We start from the raw sequence: 12,408 nt of genomic DNA, 5'->3' as shown, positions 1-12,408 counted from the left end.
AATGTTAGAAAAATGAGAAAAACATTATTATATAATAATACTTTGGCTCAACAAAAATGCCACCCAAAAATTGTGCCATCCGGGGCTGACCGCCCCCTAATCACGTTACTGCGTCCGCAGGATTATATTTGGTATTTGGGGGGCTTTCCACGAACGAATGACGTTTTTTTTGAGAAAAAAAAATCCCCATAACCTATTTTTTTTTGTTAAAGAAATCATAATTTTTTTTTTCTTCTTACTTTTTCTTTTCGAAAAGAAATCCTTAAATTGATTTGGAGGGGGGTGCTAATTTTTTCCATATTAATATTCTTTTTATTTTCTTGATTACATCCCCCACCCCCTGCGGACGCTGATGGCTGTAATGACGTCTCATTCGATCAGCTACAAACAACTTTAGGATGGAGAAATATGTAAATAAACCAGGAAATAGGCAAATTACTCAGATTATGATCCTTAATTCTACTTTGAGTCCTACAAGAAGTTACAATTATAACTCCGCCACAAATCTCCAGGGTTAGTCTCCGTCTTTTATGGGCACCATTCAGTACCTAGAACGGACTTGAGGAGGAATTATCCAAATGTCGACCCTCAATTATATTCTGAGTCCAACTAGGACTTACCATGTATAACTCTCCAACCAACCTCAATGCTACTTTTTGTATTTTTACTCTAGTAATTACTTTATAATTATATGTTTTCTATATGAATTGTAATAACAACATTAGCAAGTGTAAAAAACACTTCAGTTTGCTATTAAAAAACTACAAATTATTTTTTTACATATTTGATTATAAATCTGTAACTTTTTTTTGTTTAAGCTTTACTCGCGGGGACTTACTATTTATAAAATATCAAATACTCTTGCTTACTCAAATCTAAAAGGATATTCCTTTAAGTAAAGAAGAAAGAAAAAAAATATCCGCGTGCGCTGTGTATGAAGCTTAGAAAAAGGGAGGAAAATAATGCCAGCAGCTGACTTATTAATAATATGTTATTATCCGACTTTTATAGATTTTTGTTCACTTATTTATAATAAAGAAGCGTTAGTTGTATTCGACAATTCAAACTCGAAATATGACGTCCGTGCGACAATTTGTTTCCGACATAGTACGTGTCTCTGAGAAAGCTTCCTTGATCGCCAGAGCCTGTCGGAGGGAAGAGGATCTCTTTTCCTTACTTATTGAGGAAAAGGAATGTGGTGAGCGACCGGATTTCAAGACTCTAGCGGACGTACTCATCCAGGAGATGATTAAATACGAGCTTGCCGAAGTTCATTTGTCCCGTGAGCAGATTAAAGGAGAGGAAAACAACGAGTTTACAAATACATTGGGGGACTCCATTACGGTAAAGGTGCAGAAAGAAGAGGAAGACACAGCAAGACTCTTGGAGTCCGTCCTTGATGGACACGATCGCTCTGCTAAAACGTTAGCATCGTTAATTCATACTAAAGATGTAAATGTTGGAGGGTCTGTTATTGAAGACATCCTTGAGTCCATTCCGAAGGACTTGGAGCTAGATGTTTCAAATGTGGCTCTATGGGTAGATCCAATCGGTAGTTGAACACTTTTTTTTCCCTTCATTACTCAATTTGATTCAATCTTTTCCCTTTGTCCTTTCTTACAGATTCCACGAGTAACTATATACGTGGCACAGAAGGCTCCTCCTCTCCTATTACCAATGTTGCCTCCAATGGGCTCCCAGTCGTAACAGTCCTTATAGGTGTGTATGATATTCAGACAGGGAAACCCATTCTTGGAGTGATCAACTGTCCTTTCGTTGAACGGGATCCAGCATCCAATGACTGGAGGGGTAGTATATTTTGGGGTTACACTCAAGGAGATATTTGTTATAACAATTTGAAAATGGTTCCTTCTTTGTCGAAACCTGTTATTGTTTGCGGGAATAAAGAGAGCTCTGACATGATGGAGAGTCTTAAATCAAAATATAACATTGTTCGGGCTCAAGGAGCCGGTTACAAAACCCTTGTTGTAGCTCTTGGCCTTTCTGATTTTTATATTTGTTCTAAACCAACTACAAATAAGTGGGATACGTGTGCTGGTCATGGGATACTTGTGAGCTTAGGAGGGGATATTTGTGATTTCTACGGAGATGAAAATATTAATTATATTTATGAAAATGAATCTGCTAGTGGTCTAGAAAAATGGAGGAATGCGAGTGGAATCATCGCTTACAGAGATCGTTCCAAGCTTTGGGCACTTCGTCAAGATATTGCAGATCTATCATCTTCATCTAATTAATACATCACCTATGAATGATAGAAGTACTGCGTATATTTGTTTAAATACGAAAGCAGAACAAAAATAAGTAGACACTCACTCCGGCCATTTCTTTTGAATTGAGTTTGTCTCATAAAGTAAAGTTTTCGTATTTTACCATAGTTTCTGTATACAAAGAAGATATATTATAAGGCTTCACTTCTGTTATATATCGTATATATATAAGGAAATCAAGTTAGTCATTTTGAACAACACAGTTTTTTGGTGAACCTAAAGGTAAACGGATTTTAGGTTTTTCATTTGATTTATCATATGTTTTTGTGTGTTTTAAGTATTATACACTTAACTCTTTGCGTTGTAGATTAAATTTTTGTCATATTATTTTACCAATGGAAGTATCTTTGTTCTAGAACCATATAATTTTTATCAGTATATATATTTTCTAAATATGATTGGATTATCTTTTAGAAAAATTAAAGATCATTTTTATTTATTTATACTCATGCCAGCTTTTATTCAATGCAATTATTGTTATCATATTATTTGAATGCAACACATTCAACATTTTTCTCGATAAGGACTTTTTTTTTAATAAAAAATAAGTATTTTCTCCAATATATAATTGTGTTTTGAAACCATTTTTTATTTTCTAATTTTCTGTCTTATCCACAATGATTCTTTCTTATTTATCAAATAGTTAACAAGTTTCTTGTAGGTAGTGCTCTGATTCTGTTAGTTCACATGAAGCCATATTATTTTAAATTGTTTTGTTCATTTTACTAGGATTCTTCTTCAGCTATCTTATATAATTCATTAACATAATATGTATAAGATAGGCAAGATGTCTGTTTGTGTCTCCTCACTATTCATCGCAACGTCTCGTTTTTCTCTCTTTCTGACTTATCTTTCAGAACTTTCCAATAGTATGAGAAACAGACCCAAGAGAGATATGTCAAAATTAAAATGGAATTGGCTCGGAAAATGAGGCTAAAAGTGTCCAAGGGAAAACTACTTTTGTATAACAAAAAGATCATATTGATATCGACTCCAAGGAAAAGTATAAGAATGACGAGACAACAACTAGTGACGGAAATTATTCTTAAACTGCGTTTTAAAGTTCCTATAAAGCTTATAATGGAAGTATAAAATCCAAGAATGATTTGAAGAGTCTTAGCCACCTTGACAAAATAAATGGGGACTAATTGAGCGGCTTCATAATCCGAGTGAATTGGACTATGAATAATCCTTATGAGGAAGTGAATGTCCATTATGGAATAAGTTAAGACAAAAACGGATGTGAAGTAACTTCCTAGGTATAAGGGGAAACAACAAAGAAATTTTTTTAGAGTCCAGGACTTTAAAGGAGACAACACATCACTGTTTTCTCCTGACTCACTCATCGACATCCCCGAGATTCACTAATTTAATTTATAAAAAAATAAAAATAATAGTTTGACATTTTTAATATAGTTTATCTTAAAAAAATTCATCATTATAATTTTTATTGAGGCTATGTACGGATATAATGTTAACTATACCCAATGAATACAAAACAATAGTTGTTAAGATATACCATCAATATTTTATTAACCTTTTTGTAATAAAAAAAAATTTAATACTGAAATTATACAATCAAAATTGAATAATAACATACTTTAAAACCGAATCTTGATGTTGATTTTCGGTGAAATTTCTATCCCATTCGGAAATTTGAAAATGTAAAGGGAAGTGTATTTTTATAGTTAAAAATAATATGGCAAAGTCTAATTGACTGTGTACAATATCAGTACTTTTTTATTTTATAATATAACTTATGATTACCTTTCACATTAGCATATCTTGCTAACCGAATTAAATGTGATGTGTCTTGTATGCTTAGTTATGACATTATTATTTTGTTATTTTCTTCCAATACACATATAATTTTTGTATGGAATAATCATTGAAATGTTTGAATAGAAAATTAAATTTTACAATGTTAATACTTGTAAGTATTTTTGTTAGAGAATATCCCCCCTACTTTTTGTTAAACGTGAATTGGATTATTATTACTTTACATATAAACACAAAAAAACCGTTTTTGGAGTACTTAATAAATTTTTTTGAAATGATAGTTTCTGTAATAATACAATTGTGTATGTATGCAATAAATAACTGCAGTGTTATTATACAGCTTTATAAATATATTTTTGGGTTTATCCTTTATTCCAAATATATTATTACCAAATACTCTAACATTTTATATATGAATTTATACTAGAAACTTTAATATTAAATGAAAATCAAATAATAAGCACGACTGTCAAAATAAAAACATCATATAATTTGTAAGCACTGATCCATTTGTTCTTAATAAATATATTTATTTTCAGTTTTTCTAATTATAATTTAACTATGGAAGAATCTCAAGCCAATCTATTGTTTTATATATCCAGATACATAGCCTCTTACATAATTAAGTTTTTCAAAAATTAAAGGTTGTACACCTTTTTGATTTCTGAAAAATCAATAAAACATGGTGTAGAATTTTCTGCCGAAGATTGAGATCTCATCGAAACTTTTCAAAACAGTTTTAATAGGGTTGGTCATAAAAGGGCTTCAGATTTATTATTATAATTAACTACGTTGCCTGCTAGTCAGCTTTACAATATGATATTCTCAGCGAACAAAACTCTACAAATTTTATAGATGTTGACAAATCCAAGAGGATGCTTTACAAAGCTATTTGTCAATTTATTAGGAACAGGAGATCCCTATCTTCCTATTAGGTTGAATTGTAAAGAACAACATCATTTTGCTTATTACATTGCTCAAGTTGGATTTAAATATTTTAATATATCTGGCTAAAATCTCATTAATGAGGTTAATAGTAGCATAAACTCGTGCAAAAAAAGATCAAATTCTCATAGTGCAAGTTCCAGAAAAATTACTTGCCTTTCTTCTAAATCTTGAATTTTCATTTTTTTCCCTTTAATAAAGGATTTACTCTAAAAAAGTGTTTCATTCAAATCTTTAAAAAATAATACATTTTAATTATGTATATATTTATAGGTATAAACATGGACTACTTAACATCTGGATAGAAACAAGCTTCGCAACCTCATAATTAGAACTTTTAAAATTAATAATAGATAATTCTTCTATTAAAAACAATGGCAGAAGAGAAGAATTAATTCTTGTTTAAAAGTGATGAATCTTGAACGTGGAGATAGGGACTTATTCGATCGTCCATTTGTGATTTAAGTAATCAATCATGGAATTGCGGATCGTCGAGTGTGAGGTTTTATCGGAAAATTTTATTTTATGATTGTGAAACTTGAAAGAGTCCTCCTAAAGCAATGATCCAGTATGATTCAATTCTGTCGAAAAAAGATCTAATTTTGTATTCAAGATTTCCTTTTATTCCTTTCAGATCTAACTTTAAATTGCAGATCGTCTTTATCAGTAAGTATGAAGAAAGGACCTCTTATTAAACCACATCGAAGGAAGGCATTTTTTGAAGGAATATCGATAACGTAGTTATGTGACGTCAGTTCCTTCGTAGTTTATCATATTTATCTTGTATTGGAGAAGAGCGTCAATTGATGAATATGTTTTCATCTATAGATAACTTCACAATATGTAATCCTTGTCTCACTTCTTGTGTTTCGATTTGATCTCCCTTTTCTAATTAATTAAAAGGGTTGAAAAGAGTGTTTCTGATTTGATTTCTTGGATAATTATATGTTTGTGGTTCATTTTTGAAGAATTTATTATCAAGGATGCCTCATCCTCCCGTTTACATATACATACCTATAGATAGGACATCTGCTTGAATATGTACCTTTAACTTCAGGAATTTTGGATACAGAACCTAAATGTGGATTATTCAACATGTTAAGCATGAATTAGTCCATATTTTGCCTATTTTAATGCAACAAAGCGTTATTATCGCCACTACTCAAACTCAAGACACGGCGCATAATAAAATTGGGTTGATATTTATTTCATTTCAAATTGATTCTGATAATTTATTGTGACAGCAAGTTCAACTTTTACTCTCGGATATTTATATATTATATTATATTTAGATATGAATGCTATGAATATTTAATTGGAATAACTTATCTCTCGATGTATAGTAATTCAACTATAAAGCAATAAATAAACTTAGTTTCTTGTTCAGTTATATAACTATTATTTTTATTTGAATATCCTTCATATATTTTTTTATAAGAAATTGATTGAGCTAGATCAGAAATGGTTTCATTGGAGCTGTTTATTCTAAAAATTGCATCTTTTTTGGCAACGTTCTTACGCTTATTCTTCAAAAAACAAGTAAATTTATAACTTAACTACATGTATTTATTTGCTTTACAAACACCGATGACTTATTTCTTTGTTTAAAATCTAATTTGCAGTATTCCACATTTGATATTTCAAGTCTCTTTGTATTATTAAACTAAATCCAATAACTGGACAACCTAAAATGAATTAAAACTAGTTATCAATCATTAATTTAAAAAAAAATATAGTTATTAAATCAAAATAATAATGAATTATCTTCTCAAAAAGAGAGTTATCATTTCACTAATTTTGTGAATTGTGCAAAATACCTTAATCTGATTTTGCTATGTATAGAAATTGAACTTGATCTTCCATTCAATCTACTCTTATTTTTGTAGGCACAATTGATATCTAATTTTTACGCGTCTCCTCACCCATTGACATTATACAGGTCCTTTGCTTAATTGTCACTTTTGTTTTTAAAAATGGTATATCACTTTTTCTTAATTATGTCCCTTAAGTTCTCTATTATTTCATTTAGTTTCTTTTTCAAAATCTTCATGTTCAAAATGAAGAGAAAAAAACCTTTTTTAGAGCTATTAACGGATTTATCATCTATTTAAAAAATAATAATTTTATATAAACACTCATTGAATATCAATAAAATAAATATATAGTATTTTGTACCAGGTTTTTTACCATTTATTGGTATAGCTGATTTTCATTTAGTAAGAATTTATATGTTTGATGTTGGAGCTGTATGCAAAGAAGTTATCATTTTATTATCATTGAGCTTTCAATCAGATGTTTTACCAGTGTGTCAACTATGAACCACACAGTTGAAGGCATATTTCACGTCCAGTTAGAATAATCAAATTATATGAAAATAAGATTTATTTATAACTAATTGACGTTAAAAGAATATATTCATATAACTTATTGAATCAAAACAGAAATACTTCTAATAGAGAGGTTGTGTAATTTTTAAAGCGAATAGTTTATCCAGATGTTAAGGAATCCATGGTATAAATCAAATAAAAGTAGGATAAAATATGAATACTTAGCTTTTAATTATAAACATCTGTATCTATGCAGGGATCACTATATACATGGAGAGTGTACTTCTTTTCAGAAAATACATAAGTTGATATAAACAATCATCTTTAGTATATATACGTCTTTTATCCAATCAAACGCCACGTGTAAATCTATGTCATTCATAAGTATTTTTAAAATTAATTAAATAGAAGAACTGTAATGAGGCTACAATTAATAGCAGCATGAGCTCATGCTAATAATGAAATAAAAAAGGAGGAATATTGTACAAAAATTATTAAATAACCCAGGATAAGGTTCTTTAAAAATGTTTCAAACTTCGGTAGGAAGATTAACCCCAATTTAAATATGGTTCACATCCTATGTATTTGATTAGTAATTAGTACAATGTTTATTTTATTACGTAATTGTGTTTAATTACTTTTTAATGATACGTGTTATGCAGTGTTAACTTAGTCAGCTATTTTCAGTTTCGTCTCGCATTCGTCTTGTCTCGTCTCGTCTTTGTCAGCTTTTATTTTCGTCATAGTTTCGTCTGTGTCATAATTTTGCCTTCATCAGACATCGTCACTGTTGCGTTGTAATGTATTCGTATCTCCTTCCATCTAATTTCTTGTATTGTCTTGTATATATATATGTATGTTTGTAAGGTACTGTCTTTACCTCTTTATAAGTATAAATAGCCATTTATTTTTTATATAAATCAGAGTAGTGTTTTGTATTAATAAGAATATAATTGTTCCTATTAAACAAGCCTTGTGTTATTCCTCCACGTCTTTCCTCTCCTCATCTCTTGGTCCTTCTGGATTCCGTTGTATAAATAGTTTGTGTCTCCTCAACCTTGTCAAGACACAACATTCGTCATAGTTATCTTCTTTTATTTTGTCTTCGTCATGATTTTGTCAGATTTTCGTCTTCATCAAAGTTTCTTCTTTGTCAGAGTTTCCTCTATATTGGAAATACTTTTTCCAGTTTGATTTATATTTTCTAAGTAATAAATAATGTTTGAAAAATAGGATTTTAAAGCACCAAAAATATGTCAATATGGCCCGGAGTAGGCTCATAACCCATATTTGAGACTCTATTTACTTTTGCTGCCCACAAGTTGTGCAATATACCACCAGAGCACTTAGTTGGCTCAAAACCCTACTCCAATTCATTGTTTTTTATAAGACTTCTAGAGTATAACCAAATTTTTTAATTATAGGATCTTTTGGACTTCCTACTGGGTTTGTGAAGGCGGCCACAGGTGCATCCGTAAGGATCTGTAGCCCTCTCCAAATTAAGGATTTTTCTCTTTTATTAGAAATTTGGTTTCACTATTCTGGCAAATTATGTAGCAGAGCAAAAAATTTAATATTTACAATTTTTTTGCAAAAAATTTAGTTCTCTCTGTGTAGCTGTTGATTTTTGAAATTTGTTCAAAAAATTTAATATTTGAAATTTAACTTATAAAATTTTCTTCCTAAAAATTAAATTTTATGTGAATAAATAATGTTTCTAAAATCTCTCTATATCGTTGTCGATTTTAGATAAGGCCACGACAATATTACAAGGATACACCTCATTTTTGAATTGACCTCAAAATAAAATTTCATTCTAATTAATTATTGTTAAATTCGTGACTTTTTTTTCAGATTCCTCTTCCCCCTTCCAAAATAAGAAAAAACGTTCTAGATATATTTAGTGCCTATTTATTCAAATGAAAGATACCTGATGCAGAATCATTACCAAATATTATCTAGTGAGTAAATCAAAATATTATGAGGCCATAAAATCAATATTGCAAAACACCTGGGCCTTCAATGAATTAATTCAAATGAATTAAATTCGTAAATATTCGCGTATTACGACTACGAATACAAAGAAAAGGGAACGCTGGGACCAAAGAATGAGAATGTGAAAAATCTATGAAATTTCCAATGGTGTGATCATTTTACGTTAATTAACATTGCCAGGTAAAATGATTGTGAGTAATTTGATTATTAAACAATTCATTGCAACCAATCTGATCATTAAGGATTTTATTAAGGTACAATTTCATTTCAAGCAATTTAATAATCCAGTGCAGGGATGCCCAACCAGTTGATTGCGGTCCGCCTAATGTTTTGTTGTAGCCCACTACTCATTCTCACTTTAAGTAGTATTTTTTAGCAAAATTGTCGCAATATCATCAAAACGCGTAGGGGGATAAAAATCAATCGTCACTACTATACTGAGTATCAAGGATCCCTTCTAATATATTATAATACACACATGATTGTACAAGTGAACCACTGGTCCAAAAGTTGGATCATTACACACAACCCCCACTTCCCTGAGTATTAATGAAACTTTCAATATCCTATAATACACCTCAACCCATAGATGTTCAAGTGAACCGCTGGTCAAAAAGGTGGCTCATTAGCCACTGCCACCATTTCATTGAGCATTAAGAATCCCTTCTAATAGTCTATTATTACTCTAGGACCACGGATTGTCCTAGTTAAACTGTGCATGGAAATCCCCATCACTCATAATCTCAGAAATCAAATGAGAGAGTAAATGGAAACATTCAAGACATTCTTTTGATGTGGCAACAAGACAAGTTGGGTTATGGACAGTGGTTTGTTCAGTATGCCAAGTTCCAAGTATTGACCGTGGAAAATTAGATCCTCACTATGTCTTGGCTGTTGTGATCCATGTAGCAAAGAACAGATATGATTGATTAGGGACAAAAATGATATCATAAAACAGCTCAATGTAAGAAAACAGTTTGAGCCTTGCAAGGAATCATTCCTCAGTGTTGATGAAGTTCCCAGTGAGAAAGAAGTTACATTGTGACTGTATCAATCCTCTCGCTTGGAAATGAACAAGGCTATAAGTAGTGCAATTGCATAGACTCAAAAAAAATAAGTTCATCTGCAAAAAAAAAGGGGCACCTTTCTTATAGCAAATCCCATAATAGCACAACATGAAGCAAAATATTTGGTAAATATGTTTATGTTTAGGATATATTTAGGTAACATTAGTTATGTTAGGCATGTTCGGCTTGTCCGTTAGATTCTGATAGGGTGGAGAAAGAGACACCTTTATCTCCCACTCTGACATCTTAGATTGGAAGATGTTGTTCGTAAACTAAGGACCGTTGTCGGAGTGCAACCATTTAGGAAAACCAGTATAGTAGTTGTTGCAGTGTGTGATACATAGAGGTGTTCGACATAGCTGCAGACTCGATCCATTTGGACCCAGTGTGGACAAGAATTAGGAAGTCCTTCCCTTCAAATTTTAATAAATCCACGTGAACACGTTCCCAAGGATAGTCAGGGGAGAAGGATATATATTTTTCTGGGCATAAGAGATAAGTGAAGTTCGTCTATAATTACTTTGAATAGGGAGGAAGGGACGACCAGACATATTCCCAGACAGAAGACCATTTTTCAAGGAAAATACATTACGTTTGTTCTTGTACACATTGCCAACAATTTTGACCAGTCGTTTGTTCTTCAACAAGACGAAGATGGGCATCTCCTTACATGGCCTCACGCAACTCTGTTTCATTACTCTTGGAGGAAGACATAGAAAGACACATAAGTTTGTCGGTTGTGTCTTCGTCAGGAACAGGACTCTTCAGTAGACTTTGCGAGAGAGCGCGTCTGCATGAAGATTCTCAGGGCCTTTCACATGCACGATCTTAAGGTTGAACAAAAAAGATGTAAATCAAAATGGGGTGTGGGAGATGGTAAAGGAGTCTATAGTTTATAGTCTATAATATAATTTGATTGTCTGAATACATTATAAATTTCAATTGAAATGCATTGGAACAGAGATGTGCAACATTTTAATATAATGGACTGCATTGCCACCAAAATATTTTAAACGGCCTCAGAACCTATTAAGTTAAATTTCTTGAAAAAGTAAGATAAATAACTGAGTGACGTCATATTAAAAACGATGTCATAGGAAAAAATATTAAAAATAATTATCATTGTATCTTCTCATGCTAATGGTATCGTTTCGTTACTTGATTTAACCCTTTTAGAGCCACAAGGAATTCAAAAGAAAATCGAATTCTATATATTTATTAATTCTTTTAATATACTTTTTATTTCTAATTCAACCCAGTAATAATTCTAAGTTGGAGAATTAATTAATATTAATTTTATAAGAGCCTTAGATGTGAAACATAACAAAGCAATTCCTATCTCTTAACATGCATAATACGAGATTACAAGCGATAAAAATTACAAAACTATAGTATAGGCTCTTATATTCAGAAACCATGACAGATTTTTCATTTACCATTTCTGGAGAGTAAGCTTCTGTCGATTCCTACAACCTATCTGGATTACTTCTTCGAGTTTGAAAAACTTCTTTTCAAAAGCGGTCTGTTGTAGTTTAGTAGAGGTCATATTCTTGATGATAGTTCTGCGAGTTTATCATCTTCATAAGGAGAATTACAGGATGTACATTGAAGTTTGCAAACCCATGGCTCACTCCAAATTACAAAGTCATCCACTGGTTCTCCCACAGTCAGAGAAAGGAGGAACATTGCTTGAGCCGTAAAACTGCCATTATGCATTAAATCGTCCAACACAGTCTTGATTATTGGCCATATTTATTAAATGTAATATTTCCTAATAATATTAAATAAGTTTATAGTGTAAAATTAATTAAAGTGTTTAATATTTAAAAAGGAAATTGGGTTCTTTTTAAACTTTATATTTATCTTTAAGAATTAAATTTTTAATAGAATTCTTTGATAAAGATAATTTAACAAAATATTAACAACTATTTTATAAAAATAACCATCTTAGATCATGAATCCTCAGAGATAACAACTATATATCAGTTGCTGCAATAAAAAAAT

The 12,408-nt window shown here is 31.1% G+C and overlaps 1 protein-coding gene and 1 long non-coding RNA gene across 3 annotated transcripts; one reads left to right on the top strand and one right to left on the bottom strand.

Annotated features, from left to right (window-relative positions):
• The first annotated feature begins 818 nt into the window (after nt 1–818).
• Ipp (inositol polyphosphate 1-phosphatase) lies at nt 819–2,854 on the top strand. Its single transcript, XM_040724938.2, has 2 exons — nt 819–1,552; nt 1,624–2,854. Exons 1-2 carry the CDS (start codon nt 1,075–1,077, stop codon nt 2,256–2,258), a joined length of 1,113 nt encoding a protein of 370 aa, XP_040580872.1. The 5' UTR covers nt 819–1,074; the 3' UTR covers nt 2,259–2,854.
• Nucleotides 2,855–6,480: 3,626 nt separating this feature from the next.
• Nucleotides 6,481–8,169, bottom strand: LOC121129827 (uncharacterized). Of its 2 annotated transcripts, none has more exons than XR_011783469.1 (3): nt 7,191–8,169; nt 6,833–7,118; nt 6,481–6,700 (listed from the first exon to the last, which is right to left on the bottom strand). It is a non-coding gene; the product is annotated as an uncharacterized lncRNA (long non-coding RNA). The 2 variants fall into 2 exon arrangements; XR_005868528.2 differs by having other exon boundaries at nt 6,833–7,059.
• Nucleotides 8,170–12,408: the final 4,239 nt, after the last annotated feature.

The sequence above is a fragment of the Lepeophtheirus salmonis genome, chromosome 14 (genome assembly GCF_016086655.4).
Source record: "Lepeophtheirus salmonis chromosome 14, UVic_Lsal_1.4, whole genome shotgun sequence".
Classification (NCBI taxonomy): domain Eukaryota; kingdom Metazoa; phylum Arthropoda; class Copepoda; order Siphonostomatoida; family Caligidae; genus Lepeophtheirus; species Lepeophtheirus salmonis.
This window is presented reverse-complemented; position numbering and strand designations above follow the sequence as displayed.

Excerpts from the sequence above, each read along its gene's own strand:
- Ipp (XM_040724938.2), top strand. The coding sequence starts at position 1,075 with ATGACGTCCGTGCGACAATTTGTTTCCGACATAGTACGTGTCTCTGAG. Across the intron at positions 1,553-1,623 it reads TCTATGGGTAGATCCAATCG|ATTCCACGAGTAACTATATA; the intron begins GTAGTTGAACAC and ends CCTTTCTTACAG.